General features: G+C 41.9%; 1 protein-coding gene across 1 annotated transcript in view; it reads right to left on the bottom strand.

Moving 5' to 3' along the window:
* The window catches only part of LOC127855478 (uncharacterized), a 138,707-nt gene that overhangs the window by 40,442 nt on the left and 76,700 nt on the right, over nt 1-21,565 (bottom strand). The window contains exon 6 of the mRNA XM_052391096.1: nt 19,118-19,258. Coding sequence (XP_052247056.1) covers nt 19,118-19,258 — 141 coding nt within the window. The remainder of the gene's footprint in view (nt 1-19,117; nt 19,259-21,565) is intronic.

Raw genomic sequence — 21,565 nt, 5'->3', positions numbered from 1 at the left:
TGACCTAGTTTTTGACCCGGCATGACCCATATTCAAACTTGACCTATACATCATCAAGATACAACTTGTGACCAAGTTTGGTGAAGATTGGATGAAATTTCAGGACAGACCGACAAAGTGACTCCTATATAGCTTCCATTACCAATGGTAATGGGGGTATAATTAGAGAGCGGACACCATGCTAAATGCTTGAAATGGTTTAAGTGACCCTGTGACCTAGTTTTTGACCCGGCATGACCCATATTCGAACTTGACCTAAATATTGTCTAGATACAGCTTCTGACCAAGTTTGGTGAAGATCAGATGAAAACTACTTCAACAAGGGCTATTTGTAAAACATGCATGCCCCCCCTATGGGCTGTCCGTTGTAGTGGCAGCCATTGTGTGAATACGATTTTTGTCACTGTGACCTTGACCTTTGACCTAGTGACCTGAAAATCAATAGGGGTCATCTGCTAGTCACGATCAATGTACCTATGGAGTGTCATGATCCTAGGCAAAAGCATTCTTGAGTTATCATCCGGAAACCATTTTACTATTTCGGGTCACCGTGACCTTGACCTTTGACCTAGTGACCTCAAAACCAATAGGGGTCATCTACGAGTCATGATCAATCTACCCATGAAGTTTCATGATCCTAGGCGTATGCATTCTTGAGTTATCATCCGGAAACCATTTAACTATTTCGGGTCACTGTGACCTTGACCTTTGACCTAGTGACCTCAAAATTTATAGGGGTCATCTGCAAGTCATGATCAATGTACCTATGAAGTTTCATGATCCTAGCCCCAAGCGTTCTTGAGTTATCATCCGGAAACCACCTGGTGGACGGACCGACCGACAGACGGACCAACCGACAGACCGACCGACCGGCATGTGCAAAGCAATATACCCCCTCTTCTTCGAAGGGGGGCATAATTAGAGAGCGGACACCATGCTAAATGCTTGAAATGCACTAAGTGACCCTGTGACCTAGTTTTTGACCCGGCATGACCCATATTTGAACTTGACCTAGATATTGTCTAGATACAACTTCTGACCAAGTTTGGTGAAGATCGGATAAAAACTATTTGAATTAGAGAGCGGAAACTGCTGTGGCCGCCGCCCTCCCACCCGCTGCCAAGGTGAAACTATAATACGTCCCGTTTTTTTTTAATGGGCGTATAAAAAAACACTAATAAAAGTTTCATCATGACCGAGGCATAAATGTAACCCTTAAAGTTGTAGCAAGGTTTTTCTAAGCTTTTATCTGGTGAACTTGTTTTTGTAAGTGCTTGACCCAGATCTACACTCAGCATATATATGGCAAGATAAGCTTTGTGACCAAGTTTCATCAAGACTGAGTCATTAATGTACCCTGTAATGTAATGACAAGATTTTTCTATGATATGAGTACCGGTATGACAGTATGATCTTGTTCTTAGATGCAAATTGTAACGTAACAGCATATGCATATTGTTTATTCATATAACATAAATATTATGCTAAACAATATAACAGTGTGATAGAAATTTAATTACATATAATATTAATGTGATAGGAATTTATAAGTAAATTTAATTATCATAACTGTATGTCAGAAATTATCAAGAGATGACAAAATCATGTATGCATTTCAGAAATTAAATAGATGTTTTAATAATGTAAGAAAATGTAAAAAGTTTATTTACATTAATATTTATAAATAAAATAACTATTGTAATTAATGATACATCTTATATCATAATAATAAGGGTTCTATAAAGAAAATTATTGAATGTTTGAAATAATAATAACATAAATGAAGTTTGGAAATTTAATAATAAATCTTTGTGATATATTGGCCATGATTATAGGCGTTGAAAACAATTATTATTTGTTAAATTATAAATAATATAAGAATATACATAAAATAGAACTTTATTTAAGATCTCTCGCAAGTAAAGACCAGACATACCTTTACATTCATTGTTAAAGTAGCCTAAATCAACAATTTGAAAGGTCAAAGATAAGATACTCTAGAGGTATGAATCTATTACTCAGCGAGGTGTATTTAACAAGGTATCCCAGTTGATAAAATGGTCAAAAGTACTGACACAGGAATTCTAATCTTATTAAATTATTTCGTACATCCATTGAACTATGTCAATGAAGACGATTACAATAATACCTTATTATCACCAGACATACAAAGTACTGCAGCAGGAATCCTAATCTTATTAATTAGATTATCTCTCACACCCATTTAAAATTATTTCCTTATTATTACCACAAGTAGTCAAATCAGATGTCTGAAAGGATTATTCGATAAATGGGTAAACACATGAATAATTTGGTTATCCCATTCCCGGGGAGTGTCATTTTGGAACTGTACTTTAGCAGTCAGCCAATCGGCAAGTAACAAGTAGTAAGGGAACTCTTTGACGAAACCAATTAGAAATCAACAGGTAGTCAGTATAACGCTTTGACCAATCAAATATGTTATAAGGAATAGTGTTATTTTATGTTGATGTGTATTTCAGTATAAAACAAGATGTTTTATGTTGAAAGGAGATTTCTGCGGTTAGATTAAAAAGAAGACGATTATTGCTAGCTTTTGCCGGCTGGGCCCGATGCGTGCTTCGCGTGTTATCTTGTATTTGACAAACATTATGAAAACGTTGTGTTAATAAGCAGATATAAAACGTAAAGAAAACAGAATTGGACTCTGTTCACGTTTATCTTGTATTGTGTCTCGAAGAACTATGCGACACAAATGACCAAGATTTGAAACTAGGCCTAGGTATCAAGATTGAGGCGTAAATTTTGTCTCTTTAGTGGAAACAAGGTTTTTCTAAGCTAAAATTCTCTCCTCTTTTGTTTAATGCACCCTTCCTTTATTTACTTCACTGCTCTTTTTTTAATTGCACTCCTCTTTTATTTAATTTTACACTCCTCTTTTTTCTATCTCGTGGCCTCCACTTAGTAACTTGTGGCCACGAGTTCATAAGTCGTGGCCTCGAGTTACTAAGTCAAGGCCACAATTAGAAAAAAGAGGAGTGCAATTTTAAAAAAGAGCTGTGTTTGTGAAACACAATGCCCCCTACTGCGCCGCTTTGAAGCCCCATATTTGACCTTTGACCTTGAAGGATGACCTTGACCTTTCGCCACTCAAAATGTGCAGCTCCATGAGATACACATGCATGCCAAATATCAAGTTCGATCTGGGGGCATAAAAAGAGGAGTGAATGTCACCTCTATGCCACCGTAGTGTTGACCTATGATTTTCACAATTGTGTAACTGATCTGATGAAAAATAACTATTCCACAACACTATTTACTTTCTGTTCATGTCAATCTAGTCAATTATATTTCTGTGTGTTTTGTTTAGACTATTTGGGATTATTTGGATGCATGTTACATCAATTAAAAAGTGTTATGTTCTACTGTACAAGTAATGAAAAGTTTAATTTTGTTAAATGTTGCAACTCAGTTCTGCTTCTATATGAATATTAAAAAGTCATATAGATCTTAATATTTTGTGCTGCTCAAACTTAGTGTCATGTTTAGTTATTCTCATTACTTTGCTTGTATAAGAAACATACATTTGTAGATCTTGTACATTGGCCGGTATTTTGAATAGTACCGCCTCACATGTACCGACACATGTAAATAAACAGGCATATTATCAACAAATTGTTGGGTTATCTGTCCAGCTTTTTATGAGGAACAATAATCAATTAAAATACAAAAAGTTTTTTTAAGTACAGGTAGTGCCTGAGTCACTGTCATCGCCCATGAAAAGGACAGAAGCGTAGATGGGAACCTTTGACTCACATGAGTTCCTGATCCAGAGCAGCTTTAAAACACGAGCCCTTATGGTACATATCATAAGAAAAGTGACATCTGCCTTTAAAAGCAGATGAAGAATAAATTTTGTTGTAAAAGCTTCAAAACAAATTTTTCTAGTAAAATTCATTTTAATTAGTAATTACTTACCTGATATCATATGCTATTTACTCCGATAGGATCGTAATTTATCCGGAATTTTTTGTCCGAGGAATCCCACACTTTTTGAGAAACCTGTCAGGTAGGTCAGAGCGGTCACATTAGTGCCGTGTAGCCGCACAACCAAAACGGGACATTACCCAGAATCCACTCTTATTCCAATAAAAAATATGAAATATTACACGAAGAGCGGGGTGGGAGGTGGGACTTACCGATATCAGGTAAGTAATTACTAATTAAAATGAATTTTACTAGAAAAATTTGTTTTAATAGCTTAATTACGTTACCTGATATCATATGCTGAATTTGCAGCTGAGGCGGGAAGGTTCGCGAAAATCTCCCCATCACAGTGGAACCCATATCTCGGGTTCTCAGCTAATCTTCGTTATTACGGTATTAAATTAATTCACGGATAAGCGTAATATACCTATGCCGTAGAAGATACTACCGTTTGTGCAACCACAAGGGGGCCCAACAAATACAAGTTGTCCTGTTGGCACTCCAGAGAACGAAGATAAAAAGATGAAAAAGTAGTCTGATTCCTCCAGAAAGCAGCTTGAAGCACGTCAGAGAGTGGGGTATGATTAATATATGCCCACGAAGCCGACATTGCTCGTAATTCATGCGGTCTAATCTTAAAAAGGAATGAATCCCTTGAAGAAAGAGAAGAGTAAGCCCTTTTTATAGTCGAGGCTACCCAACGAGAAATAGAAGCCGCAGACACATCGCCCCCCCCCCCTTTAAGGGAATGAAGAGTCTCTTACGAGAACCTCGAATAGACTTAACTCTACTAAGATAGAACTTCAAAGACCTGACAGGGCAGAGGAGTCTATCTTCATCTTCATTACCACAAGTTCTAGAAAGACTTGGGACCTTGAAGGGTTTAGAAGCCATAGAGGGGAGTTGATTTTTAGCAAGGAATCCTGGCTGACACAACAAGGTGACAGAGCCATCGGAGGAATCAAAACGAAGATGGCTTTCTTCGATAGAAAGAGCATGAATTTCACTTCTACGTTTGGATGAAGCCATGGTAAGAAGGAAAACGGTCTTCCAGGTTAGGAACTGTAAAGAAGCCTGATTAAGGGGTTCATAGGGAGCTTTAATAAGCGATCCAAGAACACAAGCCAAATCCCATTTGGGGGTAAGAGAACGAGACACAGGACGTTTAAGTTCCATGGCTCGGATCAGTTCCGAAATGGCTGGGTCAGCACAGACTTGTGATGACTTACGAAAAGCCAAGGTATGCGAAAGCACAGATCTGTATCCGTTGATGGAACTAAGAGAAAGTTTCTTATCATCAAAGAGATAGATTAGAAAATCCGCTATGCGTCTAGCAGAGGGATTGAGGGGATCAATTTTCCCTCGAACACACCAATTAGAGAAGAGTTTCCAGCGAGCATCATAGACTGCTCTGGTGGACTTTCTCCTTGCAGAGGCAACGAGCGTTGAAGCCCTGACAGAAAAGCGTTTCTTATGCAGGGATTGCCTGATAACGGCCAGACGTGTAAGTGGAACATGTCTGGATCCATGTGAAGTCTGCCTCTCTGAGATAGGAGATCTGACCTGTGCGGGAGTTCCCTGGGAAATTCGCACAGGAGACCGAGAAGGTCGTTGAACCAGGATCTCCTGGGCCACCAAGGGGCTATCAGGAGGATCCGGCAAGAGCTCACCCTGATTTTCCCTAAGATTTGGGGAATTAGAATGGGTGGGGGATAAGCGTAAGCGTCCAGTTGATCCCAATCGAACGAAAGCGCGTCTACCGCCCACGCTGCTGGTTCGTATACTGGACTCACATACAGAGGAAGTCTGTGGTTGTCTCTGGTCGCAAATAGGTTGACCAGTGAATAACCGAATGTGAGGAATATCTGATTGGCCACTTCCTGATGAAGTGTCCACTCCGATGGAAGTAACTGGTGTTTGCGAGACAAACCGTCCACCAGGGCGTTGAGACGACCTGGTATGTGTTTGGACAAGAGAGAGACGTTTAGGCTCTTGCAAAGAACAAGTAATTTCATTGTTTCCAGATACAGGGAGTGAGAGTGTGTCCCGCCCTGTTTCTGGATGTAAGCCACGACTGATGTGTTGTCTGTCGATACCATCACACAGGAGTCCCGAAGATGTGATTGGAATTGAGAAACAGCTAGAAAGACTGCTCGCATTTCGAGATTGTTTATGTGCAGGAGAGACTCCTGAGGAGACCACAATCCTGATAATGTCAGGCTGCAGGGTTCCAGTTGAGCGCCCCAACCTTCCATGCTCGCATCCGTTATGAGATGTAAAGACGGTTGCGGGGGAAGAAGCGGTACTCCTGCCAACAGGGTCTCCTCATCTAGCCACCATTGAAGGTGGGGGACTAAGGACGGAAGGATGGGAATCTGTGTAAACAGATTGTCTGGAGACCATTTCCATCGACCTGAGAGATAGTGCTGAAGAGGACGTAGGAAGAGACGTCCCAACTGCACGAAGTCTGCTACAGAGCTCAGGATACTGTTGAGTGAGAGGAAATCTTGAGCTGTGATATGAGATTGGGACAGCACCCATCTGACCTTCAAAAGGAGGTCTGATATACGTTGCGGTGAGACCCTGACCCGATTGATGTGGGTCAGAAAATTCATTCCCACGAATATGAAATCCTGAGAGGGAATGAGGTCTGACTTGGCTACATTGAGAAGGAGTCCTAAAGAGAGGAGCTCCTTCCAAGAGAACTCTAGGTGTAGCAGAAGCAGTTGACGATCGAGCTGGTGTAAGAGCCAATCGTCGAAATACTGAAGCAGTTGAACCCCGTGTAATCGGAGGTGTGCGCTCACTGCGGCCATGAGTTTGGTGAAAACTCGTGGAGCCGTGGCCAATCCAAAGGGCATCACCCGAAACTGGTAGACCTGGCCTCGAAAGGAGAAGCGCAGGTACTTCCGGTAGTTGGGATGGATAGGAACATGGAAGTATGCATCTTCCAGGTCCAAGGAAACCCCCCATTGCATGGGTTTGATGGAGCGCCGAATGAAGGCAGGAGTCTCCATCTTGAAAGTAGGTTTGACTAGAAACGTGTTGAACACTTTTAAGTCTATGACTGGTCTCCAGGAGCCGCTTTTCTTTTGAAAAAGGAAAAGGCGACTGTAAAATCCTGGAGAACAAGGGTCGTGAACCCTTTCTACCGCCTGTTTTTCCAGGAGTCCGAGAATGGAGATCTATTGGGACGCGAGAGAGTGGGGGCCTTTTTTCGAATTGAAAAGTGAGGCCTTGTGTGACAAGAGAATGAACCCACGCGTCCGAAGTTATTTGGAGCCATCGATTTGCGAAGTGCATAAGTCTGGCCCCGACTGGTACCTCCGGCATCAGAGGTTGTGGCGGTAGAAAGGGGTATGACCTAGGGCTGACCTTTAGGAGGTCCACCTTTGCCGGAAGAAGGATTAAATGACTTCTTGTCCGCATTGGGTTTGCCCTTACTCCAATTTTGTTTTACAGAAGGCTTCCGATAGGAAGTTGTTCTGTTTTGAAAAGGAGGCCTATTAGTGGGCTGACGTGGAGCAGACGGACGCTTAGTAGGGAAACTGTCCCTTTTAGCGTTCTTGGCCGGTGGGGCTCCTGGGGGCTTAGAAGCAGGGCGCTTAAAAACCACAGGGCGCTGGCCAGAGTTGCTCCTAGCTAAGGAGGCATGTATCTGATCTTCACGATCAGCAGTAAGTGCCGACTGTATCCTCCCTCCGAAAAGAGACTCTGCTGTTAGTGGAGCAGTTCGAAGGGAGTTTACGCCTGTTTCCAAAAGGAAATTATTGGGCAAGGAAGAGAGGATGAGGTCTCTCCGAAGCCTTAACATCTCAGACATAGAAGACGCAGCATTGTGAGATAAACACTGCGTAGTACGTGAAAGATGTATCAACAAGGCCCGGAGCTCCTCTGGGATTGAATCAGAGAGTTCCCAAACCAAGTCTAAGGCTGTGGCTGCCATGAGATCTAGCTGTTAGCCAGACCTATGGAACGGCGTTCTCTCAGCTCCCAATTTTCCAACAGGGAAAGAGGGACTGATGTATGGGTAGATGATGAAGGCATTGTAAGTGACAGCTTACTAATGTCAGCATCAGGAACCGGAAGTTTGGAAAGGTCCAAACCGGTAGCAGGATCTGGTACCGGGGCCTTATAACTTTTCCCGCCGTCCATCTGTTTAGGCTCCGTCAGCTCCTTAGGGGCTTTCCATGGAGATGGCGAAGGCTTATTGGCTGGTTCAAGTTACTGGAAAACAGCCATTGTGGAAGAGCCAATAGGAAGGCGTAGATCCACTCGGGAAGTAGCCTTACTTATCCTGCCGGGCTCTCGTCTGCGTGCTACCTGTTCTGTAACGGTAACTGCAGATCCTGTGAGAGACAATGAAGGGCGGGGGCAGAAGTCCTCATCTAAGGTATTGAACATAAGTTCGTATACCTGATTGATGGAGGCCAAATAATAAAGTTCTGCCTCATTAGACTCCGAACCCGCCTCAATCGAACCATCTGCGGGAGCATTGGATTGATTGAAACCGGTGGATATAGGAGAAGGAATAATAGATTCATTCGCTTCTATCATGAGAGAATCGTTTTCCGGCACCATCAAAGATATAGCTGGTGAGTTAGGTCTCTCAGAGATCAAGTCAGCAGACTCACTTTGAATACCATAGGTCGATGGTAAAGGATCAGTCGAAAAAGGGACAAAGATTCCCGGCGACTGTTGGATCCACAAAGTATTGGGATTTGATGGTGTAGCGGCAGCCCGGGGTATACTTCTATGCAATGTGGAAGAGACCCGTGGGGCTGAAAACGCAGCCGAAGTGGTTAGATTAACCCCTGTACCTTGAGCCTGATATGTATGCAAACTAGTGTTTGAATACAAGTTATGCTCAGTGGTTGTAGGAACGGCTGAAGTGTGTGTTGAGGCCAACATAGAGGCCGACACACGTGGAAGGGTGTCAATAGATTCCTCAGAGAAGGATCAACAGGGGACCTATGAGTCCGAGAGCGCCTAATAGAGAAAGGTCTATGTCCCTTATCCCTGCGACGCCGAGACACTGTTTGGCGGCGCTGGGAATGATGTTTCCTGATCGAACGTCTCCCCGAGCGCTGGCGTGATCGCTCTTTACGAGGCAATCTATGCCGAGAAACACTCGGTGAGCGTGAACGACGTCCCCTCCGGTAATGATGAGGGCTATTTGAAGTAGACGATGAGTCATACGACGACGAGCCCGAGGTGGAGGAGTAGTCGGAAACATCAGACACTACACGTTTATGTCTGTGACTCACAGTAGAAACGCGGCTGCGTCTACCTTTGTGGAGTACTGACAAGGTAGTGTCAACATCTACGGTGACCGGAACAGTCTGTGGCACAGACTGAAACCCGGTGACCAGATCGTTCAATACATGACCGGTGACCGGACCGGTCAATGACCGGTGACCGGACCGGTCACAGCATGACCGGTGACCGGACCAGTCACAGCATGACCGGTGACCGGACCGGTCAATGACCGGTGACCGGTTGACTGGTGACCGGACCGGTCATAGCATGACCGGTGACCGGACCGGTCAGTGACCGGTGACCGGTCAGTGACCGGTGACCGGTCATAGCATGACCGGTGACCGGACCGGTCAATGTTGACCAGTGACCGGTGCCCGGTGACCGGTGAAGTCTCCGGACCGGTCAACTGGTCATTCCCGATGAACGGACCGGGCAAATATTGTCCGGTGTCGTCACGGGGTAGGGACCGATGCCTGGCAGCTACTGGTGGCATATGGTCAAGATCGTTAGGTGAAAAGTCCCGACACACGGAACTTTTCCTACGTTGATCTGATGCCGAGTCATTCAACTGGTCATTCCCGATGAACGGACCGGTCAAATTTTGTCCGGTGTCGTCACGGGGTAGGGACCGATGCCTGGCAGCTACTGGTGTAGTATGGTCAAGATCGTGTGGTGAAAAGTCCCGACACACGGAACTTTCCCTACTTTGATCTGAACTATTCTTGTTGCGTCCACGATTCTTGAAGGGTCGACGCTTAATGGCCCAGGTATCTGCAGACCATTGCTCACAGAAAGGGCAGCAGTTATCCTGGGTACATCCTGCACACGACAGGCAGCTTACATGGTTGTCCCATGCTGCCTTTGTGTGTCCACATGAGCCACGTGTTTGAGGCATACTTTGCCTTGAACAAATACAAAAAAACGATACAGAAATACACGGATATATATACGGAGAATGTTTTAACGCAATACAAAAACTTCTCTATTCTGTTAAACAGAAGAATCCAGCGAAACAGAAGCAACAATTAAGTTTATAACAAAATGTCGGCCTTTGTATATCGCCATCCGGAATAAGAGTGAATTCTGGGTAATGTCCCGTTTTGGTTGTGCGGCTACACGGCACTAATGTGACCGCTCTGACCTACCTGACGGGTTTCTCAAAAAGTGTGGGATTCCTCGGACGAAAAATTCCGGATAAATTACGATCCTATCGGAGTAAATAGCATATGATATCAGGTAACGTAATTAAGCTATTAAAACATGTTTTTACACATGTTTACATTAAGACTTATTCAATGGAATGAGTTGATATAGATGACAGAAATAATGGTAACCAATTTTATTGCTGATGATGGGAACAATCTCATAGTGTAAGAAAACACAACTTTCCATATGGCGAAAAAATCCAGGTTCATATCCTTGTGGGGATCACATATAAGACATTAAACAATTTTATTTTGTGTCAAAGTTTGTGGCATTTAATATGCAGATTAAAATATAATATTATTCTTAGATAATTTCCTCTAGCACACACATATACTCAGTAATTATATTTTGTTTAACTTCATGTTACGTATCATTAGCTTCACACTATATCAGATGTCAAAATCATTTGAAAATGCTTATTATTATCAATATTGTGGTTTGATGATTGACATTGACTTGTGACCATGACTTTGGGCATGGATCGTGCCCCTGAAACTTGTGATACAATGTCTATCATAATAAGGGCTGTTTGTAAAACATGCATGCCCCCCATATGGGCTCTCAGTTGTAGTGACAGCCATTTTGTAAATATGTTTTTTGTCACTGTGACCTTGACCTTTGACCAAGTGACCTGAAAATCAATAGGGGTCATCTGCAAGTCATGAACCTATGAAGTTTCATGATCCTAGCCATAAGCTTTCTTGAGTTATCATCGGGAAACCATTTTACTATTTCGGGTCACTGTGACCTTTGACCTAGTGACCTGAAAATCAATAAGGGTCATCTGCCAGTCATGATCAATGTACCTATCAAGTTTCATGATCCTAGGCATAAGCGTTCTTGAGTTATGATTCGGTAACCATTTTACTATTTCGGGTCACTGTGACCTGACCTTTGACCGAGTGACCTCAAAATCAATAGGGGTCATCTGCAAGTCATGATCAATCTACCTATCAAGTCTCATGATCCTAGGCATAAGCATTCTTGAGTAATCATCCAGAAACCATTTTACTATTTCGGGTCACCGTGACCTTGACCTTTGACCTGAAAATCAATAGGGGTCATCTGCCAGTCATGATCAATGTACCTATGAAGTTTCATGATCCTAGGCATAAGTGTTCTTGAGTTATCATCCGGAAACCATTTTACTATTTCGGGTCACCGTGACCTTGACCTTCGACCTAGTGACCTGAAAATCAATAGGGGTCATCTGCCAGTCATGATCAAACTAGCTATCAAGTTTCATGATCCTAGGCATAAGCGTTCTTGAGTTATCATCCGGAAACAATTTTACTATTTCGGGTCACCTTGACCTTTGACCTTGTGACCTGAAAATCAATAGGGGTCATCTGCGAGTCATGATCAATCTACCTATCAAGTTTCATGATCCTAGGCATAAGCGTTCTTGAGTTATCATCCGGAAACCATTTTACTATTTTGGGTAACCGTGACCTTGACCTTTGACCTAGTGACCTCAAAATCAATAGGGGTCATCTGTGAGTCATGATCAATCTACCTATCAAGTTTCATGATCCTAGGCATAAGCGTTCTTGAGTTATCATCCGGAAACCATTTTACTATTTTGGGTAACCGTGACCTTGACCTTTGACCTAGTGACCTCAAAATCAATAGGGGTCATCTGCGAGTCATGGTCAATCTACCTATCAAGTTTCATGATCCTAGGCATAAGCGTTCTTGAGTTATCATCCGGAAACCATTTTACTATTTAGGGTCACCCTGACCTTGACCTTTGACCTAGTGACCTGAAAATCAATAGGGGTCATCTGCGAGTCATGATCAATCTATCTATCAAGTTTCATGATCCTAGGCATAAGCGTTCGAGTTATCATCCTTAAACCATTTTACTATTTCGGGTCACCGTGATCTTGACCTTTGACCTAGTGACCTCAAAATCAATAGGGGTCATCTGCGAGTCATGATCAATGTACCTATCAAGTTTCATGATCCTAGGCATAAGCGTTCTTGAGTTATCATCCGGAAACCATTTTACTATTTCGGGTCACCGTGACCTTGACCTTTGACCTAGTGACCTGAAAATCAATAGGGGTCATTTGCGAGTCATGATCAATCTACCTATCAAGTTTCATGATCCTAGGCATAAGCGTTCTTGAATTATCATCCGGAAACCATTTTACTATTTCGGGTCACAGTGACCTTGACCTTTGACCTAGTGACCTCAAAATCAATAGGGGTCATCTGCGAGTCATGAGCAATGTACCTATGAAGTTTCATGATCCTAGGCCTAAGCGTTCTTGAGTTATCATCCGGAAACCACCTGGTGGACGGACCGACCGACAGACAGACCGACCGACATGTGCAAAGCAATATACCCCCTCTTCTTCGAAGGGGGGCATAACCATCAAATGATTTAACATCTATATAATTATGCAGTGAAAGGTAACGCTCAAGACAAGTGTTAGAGGATTATTTTTGTTATATTCAACTTTGATCTTTAAATGTGACACCGACCTTAAACAAAGGGCTTGCATTGCATTTTGAGAAACAAGGAATTGTAAAATCTAGTTAACAACTAGTACACAAGAACAACCTTATTAAAATTATTTGTACTTCAAGTAAGATCATTGTCCAAATGCAAATATATGCTGATGGTCGGATACCGACAGACAGGTCAATCACTTTGTGCCCTCCACATCTAATGCAGGAGGTTGAAAACTTATTTGATGGCCAATTTAAATTTTCTAATTCTTCCCATGCAGCTGAAACAGCTGGGCTGGGCAGGAACCAGGGCACCATTTTACTGAGCTACTGTAAACGTATAGAAATTCGTCGGTATGAAATTTTGTGGTTTAATAAAAAACAACTAATTCGTTGACACGTAATTTCTTGGATTTCAAATTAAAAACAACTTATTCGTTGAATACAGATACGTAATTTTCGTGGATTTCAAATTTTCGGGGAAGACTGACCGTCATAATAATTAAACTTTTATTAAAACAACCAGCGTAATAACGAAGCATAATCTGCTTATCTGTGTTGACAGCAAGACTTGAGGTTACTATGCACTGAAGCATGAAAGTGTTGCCGATAATTGTCGGTAAGAACGATAAAGCGGCGCACTTGTGGGTCCCCGCTCGCTTATTGCCATCAATGTTGTTTTGACAATATTTGCAATTCTCAGCGCAATCGGTCCCCTAGTAGCAACAATTGAGTAATAAGGTCCCCAAAACACACGCATGACAACCGTTATGTCTCTCAAACTTTAATTGGCACTAATTGACATATGTGATAAATCTGCAAACTGTTAAGTTGACGACGTCACGTAAAAGAGAGCAATCGTTGATGTACAGTTTAAATACTGTGCTTGATTTAAAAAGTAATTGTCAGAAATGACATTCGGAAATGACCAATTTCGGATTAAAAATGGATAAATAATCGTTGGTACTTGAATTCGTGGTTCAGTGGACCAACGAAATCCACGAAAATAAATACCACACGAAATTTAATGGTTTTACAGTATCATTACAATGCATAACAATAAAGTCAGCTGTGTTCCTGGAAATCTATATTCTGCTCCAGTCACAACAAGGAAGTGAAAAAAAAACCTGAAGCAGACTACTCATTCTTTAAAACAAGATTGTAATACATGTGACAAGGGACAAACAAGCTTTGTATTTTACAGGAGTAATTTAATGGCTGTCTCAAACTGATAATTGCTTGTATCAGTATTTGTTCCTTCAAAAACAAAAAGAATTTCTTCTTCGCAAATATTGGCAATGGCATTCTAACAGACACATTTTGTACTACAAAATAAATATGGGCCGTGCTCTGTAAAAAGTGGGTTTAATGCATGTGCATCAAGTGTCATCCCAGATTAGCCTAAACAGTCAGTGGTTGTAATGCATGTGCATCAAGTGTCATCCCAGATTAGCCTGAACAGTCAGTGGTTGTAATGCATGTGCATCAAGTGTCATCCCAGGCTAGCCTCAACAGTCAGTGGTTGTAATGCATGTGCATCAAGTGTCATCCCAGATTAGCCTCAACAGTCAGGGGTTTAATGCATGTGCATCAAGTGTCATCCCAGGCTAGCCTCAACAGTCAGGGGTTTAATGCATGTGCATCAAGTGTCATCCCAGATTAGCCTCAACAGTCAGGGGTTTAATGCATGTGCATCAAGTGTCATCCCAGATTAGCCTCAACAGTCAGGGGTTTAATGCATGTGCATCAAGTGTCATCCCAGATTAGCCTCAACAGTCAGGGGTTTAATGCATGTGCATCAAGTGTCATCCCAGATTAGCCTGAACAGTCAGGGGTTTAATGCATGTGCATCAAGTGTCATCCCAGGCTAGTCCAACAGTCAGGGGTTTAATGCATGTGCATCAAGTGTCATCCCAGATTAGCCTGAACAGTCAGGGGTTTAATCCATGTGCTTCAAGTGTCATCCCAGATTAGCCTCAACAGTCAGGGGTTTAATGCATGTGCATCAAGTGTCATCCCAGATTAGCCTGAACAGTCAGGGGTTTAATGCATGTGCATCAAGTGTCATCCCAGATTAGCCTCAACAGTCAGGGGTTTAATGCATGTGCATCAAGTGTCATCCCAGATTAGCCTCAACAGTCAGGGGTTTTATGCATGTGCATCAAGTGTCATCCCAGATTAGCCTAAACAGTCAGGGGTTTAATGCATGTGCATCAAGTGTCATCCCAGGCTACCCTCAACAGTCAGGGGTTTAATGCATGTGCATCAAGTGTCATCCCAGGCTAGTCCAACAGTCAGGGGTTTAATGCATGTGCATCAAGTGTCATCCCAGATTAGCCTGAACAGTCAGGGGTTTAATCCATGTGCATCAAGTGTCATCCCAGATTAACCTCAACAGTCAGGGGTTTAATGCATGTGCATCAAGTGTCATCCCAGATTAGCCTCAACAGTCAGGGGTTTAATGCATGTGCATCAAGTGTCATCCCAGATTAGCCTCAACAGTCAGGGGTTTAATGCATGTGCATCAAGTGTCATCCCAGGCTACCCTCAACAGTCAGGGGTTTAATGCATGTGCATCAAGTGTCATCCCAGGCTAGCCTCAACAGTCAGTGGTTGTAATGCATGTGCATCAAGTGTCATCCCAGATTAGCCTCAACAGTCAGGGGTTTAATGCCTGTGCATCAAGTGTCATCCCAGATTAGCCTAAACAGTCAGGGGTTTAATGCATGTGCATCAAGTGTCATCCCAGATTAGCCTCAACAGTCAGGGGTTTAATGCATGTAAATCAAGTGTCATCCCAGATTAGCCTGAACAGTCAGGGGTTTAATGCATGTGCATCAAGTGTCATCCCAGATTAGCCTCAACAGTCAGTGGTTGTAATGCATGTGCATCAAGTGTCATCCCAGATTAGCCTCAACAGTCAGTGTGTGTAATGCATGTGCATCAAGTGTCATCCCAGATTAGCCTCAACAGTCAGGGGTTTAATGCATGTGCATCAAGTGTCATCCCAGATTAGCCTCAACAGTCAGTGGTTGTAATGCATGTGCATCAAGTGTCATCCCAGATTAGCCTGAACAGTCAGGGGTTTAATGCATGTGCATCAAGTGTCATCCCAGATTAGCCTCAACAGTCAGGGGTTTAATGCATGTGAATCAAGTGTCATCCCAGATTAGCCTAAACAGTCAGTGGTTGTAATGCATGTGCATCAAGTGTCATCCCAGATTAGCCTGAACAGTCAGGGGTTTAATCCATATAAATCAAGTGTCATCCCAGATTAGCCTCAACAGTCAGTGGTTTAATGCATGTGCATCAAGTGTCATCCCAGGCTAGCCTCAACAGTCAGGGGTTTAATGCATGTGCATCAAGTGTCATCCCAGATTAGCCTCAACAGTCAGGGGTTTAATGCATGTGCATCAAGTGTCATCCCAGGCTAGCCTCAACAGTCAGTGGTTGTAATGCATGTGCATCAAGTGTCATCCCAGATTAGCCTCAACAGTCAGGGGTTTAATGCATGTGCATCAAGTGTCATCCCAGATTAGCCTCAACAGTCAGGGGTTTAATGCATGTGCATCAAGTGTCATCCCAGATTAGCCTGAACAGTCAGGGGTTTAATGCATGTGCATCAAGTGTCATCCCAGGCTACCCTCAACAATCAGGGGTTTAATGCATGTGCATCAAGTGTCATCCCAGATTAGCCTCAACAGTCAGGGGTTTAATGCATGTGCATCAAGTGTCATCCCAGATTAGCCTCAACAGTCAGGGGTTTAATGCATGTGCATCAAGTGTCATCCCAGATTAGCCTCAACAGTCAGGGGTTTAATGCATGTGCATCAAGTGTCATCCCAGGCTAGCCTCAACAGTCAGGTGTTTAATGCATGTGCATCAAGTGTCATCCCAGATTAGCCTCAACAGTCAGGGGTTTAATGCATGTGCATCAAGTGTCATCCCAGATTAGCCTCAACAGTCAGTGGTTGTAATGCATGTGCATCAAGTGTCATCCCAAATTAGCCTCAACAGTCAGTGGTTGTAATGCATGTGCATCAAGTGTCATCCCAGATTAGCCTCAACAGTCAGGGGTTTAATGCATGTGCATCAAGTGTCATCCCAGATAAGCCTCAACAGTCAGGGGTTTAATGCATGTGCATCAAGTGTCATCCCAGATTAGCCTCAACAGTCAGTGGTTGTAATGCATGTGCATCAAGTGTCATCCCAGATTAGCCTGAACAGTCAGGGGTTTAATGCATGTGCATCAAGTGTCATCCCAGGCTAGCCTCAACAGTCAGGGGTTTAATGCATGTGAATCAAGTGTCATCCCAGATTAGCCTCAACAGTCAGTGGGTGTAATGCATGTGCATCAAGTGTCATCCCAGATTAGCCTCAACAGTCAGTGGTTGTAATGCATGTGCATCAAGTGTCATCCCAGATTAGCCTCAACAGTCAGTGGGTGTAATGCATGTGCATCAAGTGTCATCCCAGATTAGCCTCAACAGTCAGTGGTTGTAATGCATGTGCATCAAGTGTCATCCCAGATTAGCCTCAACAGTCAGGGGTTTAATGCATGTGCATCAAGTGTCATCCCAGGCTAGCCTCAACAGTCAGGGGTTTAATGCATGTGCATCAAGTGTCATCCCAGGCTAGCCTGAACAGTCAGGGGTTTAATGCATGTGCATCAAGTGTCATCCCAGGCTAGCCTCAACAGTCAGGGGTTTAATGCATGTGCATCAAGTGTCATCCCAGATTAGCCTCAACAGTCAGGGGTTTAATGCATGTGCATCAAGTGTCATCCCAGATTAGCCTCAACAGTCAGGGGTTTAATGCATGTGCATCAAGTGTCATCCCAGATTAGCCTCAACAGTCAGGGGTTTAATGCATGTGCATCAAGTGTCATCCCAGGCTAGCCTCAACAGTCAGTGGGTGTAATGCATGTGCATCAAGTGTCATCCCAGATTAGCCTGAACAGTCAGGGGTTTAATGCATGTGCATCAAGTGTCATCCCAGATTAGCCTCAACAGTCAGGGGTTTAATGCATGTGCATCAAGTGTCATCCCAGATTAGCCTCAACAGTCAGGGGTTTAATGCATGTGCATCAAGTGTCATCCCAGGCTAGCCTCAACAGTCAGGGGTTTAATGCATGTGCATCAAGTGTCATCCCAGATTAGCCTCAACAGTCAGGGGTTTAATGCATGTGCATCAAGTGTCATCCCAGATTAGCCTCAACAGTCAGGCTAATCAAGGACGACACTTTCCGCATTTATTATAAAAACAAATCAAAAAAGTTTCTTCATAGCAAAAATCAAGTTTAGGCAGAAAGTGTCATCACTGATTAATCTGGGATGACACTGTACGCACATGCATTAAGCCCCCTATTGACACACCCCGGCCCATATGTATTTACATACATATCATTTGACCACATCATTTTGACTTAACCAAACTGGTAAAAATCATCTGCTACTACTCTGAATATCTAAACCATAGTACAGACAATTAATTTCTAATAGGATTGTTTTTATTAGTATCCTTTTTTTCTGGCAAAAACTTAACTAGACATCATCAAGATACAACATCTGACCAAGTTTGGTGAAGATCTGATGAAAACAACTTGAATTAGAGAGCGGACACTTAATATGGACTGACAGACCGACCGACAGACAAGCTCACTCCTATATACCCCCCCTAAACTTCATTTGTGGGGGTATAATAAAAATATCATCATATGTTATTTTACAAGTAATATACGTGTATTTATATTATTTGCCATCAAATATTGTATTCTTTGGTGTTTGTATTGAGTGGCAACTCATTTTGCAAATGGAGTCAAGAAAAACCATACTAGTATCTCAAAGCTGCAGACCTTAGAATAGTAATGAATGATTTTTTTTAATTGTCATGTGTTGCAGTGAATGTAAATTGTAGTTTTGTTACCAAAATCTATAAAGAAATCAAAATAACAATGTCAGTTTTCTGAATTGCTTAGTAATAATGGAATACACCATAACATATACATGCCAATTTACTTTAGAGGGAACACCACCTGTGGCAAATTAAAACCAACAAACTAAATAGTGACCATCTAACAGATATTAATTAATTTACTTATATAAATGAAGCTGTGGGGCTATTTTGATCCACGAAATGTCCACATAAAGTCATAATTTCAACAAAGTTAAAATATTTTTAGTCATATTGCTGTTAGCAGATGTCCTCAATATACAGCCATTTTTCTCACCTAGCCATAGGATGGCCTTGTTCACATCAAATGGGTACTTCATGTCACCATCAACCAGACCTGGCGTGTCCACAAACGTAACAAGGCTGAACTTCTTCTGCTTTGATGTAGAGATTTCTGTTGAGAGGTAGTCAGTAACGCCTGCAAATATAACGTGTAGATTTAATGTCTGTTTAATTTGAAGTTTGAAATTTGTAGAAAGGTAGTTGGTTACGTGAAATAACAATACTATTTATAATTATAACTAGAGCTTTGTCGCAGACTTGACGAATACCCTCACATGCCGCATTGACACAGAATATTTTGCATGTTGTCTTCACAAAAAACAGCCGACACCATGCTCAATGTTTAAAACGCACTAAGTGACCCCGTGATCCAGTATGGCCAATGTTCGAACTTGAACTTCACATCATCTATATACAACTTCTGACCATGTGTCGTGCAGATCGGATGAAAACTACTTGAATTAGAGAGCGGATACCATGCTGAATGTGTATAACGTACTATGTGACCCAGTGACCTAGTTTTTGACCCGGCATGACCTATCTTCAAACTTGACCTAAACTTTGTTTGTGGGGGTATAATAACTTTTAATGTTGAGATTTCTATTCACAGCTTATATTAGTTACTTCTGATAATTACGCAAAACAAATCAGGATACAACAAAATAGGAATACTATGCTGATCCTGTCAGATTACCTTAAAAAAATATCAAAACAAGATGTGTTTGTGAAACACTATGTCCCCATATATTTTACCTTTGACCTTGAAGGATGACCTTGACCTTTCACCACTCAAAATGTGCAGCTCCATGAGATACACATGCATGCCAAATATCAAGTTGCTATCTTCAATATTGCAAAAGTTAAGGCCCATGTTAAAGTTTAATGCAAAAAAACAATCCAACAAACCAACAGACAGGGCAAAAACAATATGTCCCCCAGTATACACTGAATATGTTTTTTTAAATAAATATTTGTTTCCCAGTTTATTTTTAAACAAGAAACCGTCGGAGATGGGTGATGCTCCCCAAAGTTTTTTTTGTCACAATATTGCACTATATATTCAGATAAAAGGAAACGTCTTGAGGGCACAGTAGTTGGGGGGACAAGAATTTTTTTATAGAAAATTTCAAAGAGCCATAACTCTGTGAAAAATTATCCGACCAGAACCCGCTGAAAATATGCACATCTCTTGGTAGTGAAGCTTCCCATAAAGTTTCATTGAATTTTGTACATTAGTTGCTGAGAAATAGCCCAAAAGACGCACACAAGGACAGACGAAGCAACGACTATATGCTCCCCCAAAATAAATTTTGGGGGAGCATAAAAACACAACAAGAGGGCCATGATTGCCCTGAATCGCTCACCTGACTAACCAAATACAATCCCAACCCAGATTTCATCAAGATAAACATTCTGACCAAATTTCATGAAGATTGGATGAAAACTGTGACCTCTATTGTCTACACAAGGTTTTTCTATTATTTGACCTAGTGACCTAGTTTTTGACCCTAAGTGACCCAAATACAATCCAAACTCAGATTTCATCAAGATAAACATTCTGATCAAATTTTTTATAAAGATTGGATGGAAACTGTGACCTCTATTGTCTACACAAGGTTTTTCTATTATTTGACCTAGTGACCTAGTTTTTGACCCCAGATGACCCAAATACAATCCCAACCCAGATTTCATCAAGATAAACATTCTGACCAAATTTCATAAAGATTGGATGAAAACTGTGACCTCTATTGTCTACACAAGGTTTTTCTATTATTTGACCTAACGACCTAGTTTTTGACCTGGCGACCTAGTTTTTGACCTGGCGACCTAGTTTTTGACACAGTGACCTAGTTTTTTACCCCAGATGACCCAAATACAATCCCAACCCAGATTTCATCAAGATAAACATTCTGACCAAATTTCATAAAGATTGGATGAAAACTGTGACCTCTACTGTCTACACAAACAAATTGTTGACGGTTTTTCTATTATTTGACCTAGTGACCTAGTTTTTGACCTCAGATGACCCAAATACAATCCCAACCCAGATTTCATCAAGATAAACTTTCTGACCAAATTTCATAAAGATTGGATGAAAACTGCGACCTCTATTGTCTACAAAAGGTTTTTCTATTATTTGACTAGTTTTTGACCTAGTGACCTAGTGTTTGACCCCAGATGACCCAAATACAATCCCAACCCAGATTTCATCTAGATAAACATTCTGACCATATTTCATAAAGATTGGATGAAAACTGTGACCTCTACTGTATACACAAGGTTTTTCTATTATTTGACCTAGTTTTTGACCTAGTGACCTAACTTTTGACCCCAGATGACCCAAATACAATCCCAAATTTCATAAAGATTGGATGAAAATTGTGACCTCTACTGTCTACCTATGGTTTTTCTATAATTTGACATAGTTTTTGACCTAGTGACC

This window comes from Dreissena polymorpha, chromosome 1 (genome assembly GCF_020536995.1).
Source record: "Dreissena polymorpha isolate Duluth1 chromosome 1, UMN_Dpol_1.0, whole genome shotgun sequence".
NCBI classification, from domain to species: Eukaryota; Metazoa; Mollusca; class Bivalvia; order Myida; family Dreissenidae; genus Dreissena; species Dreissena polymorpha.
This window is presented reverse-complemented; position numbering and strand designations above follow the sequence as displayed.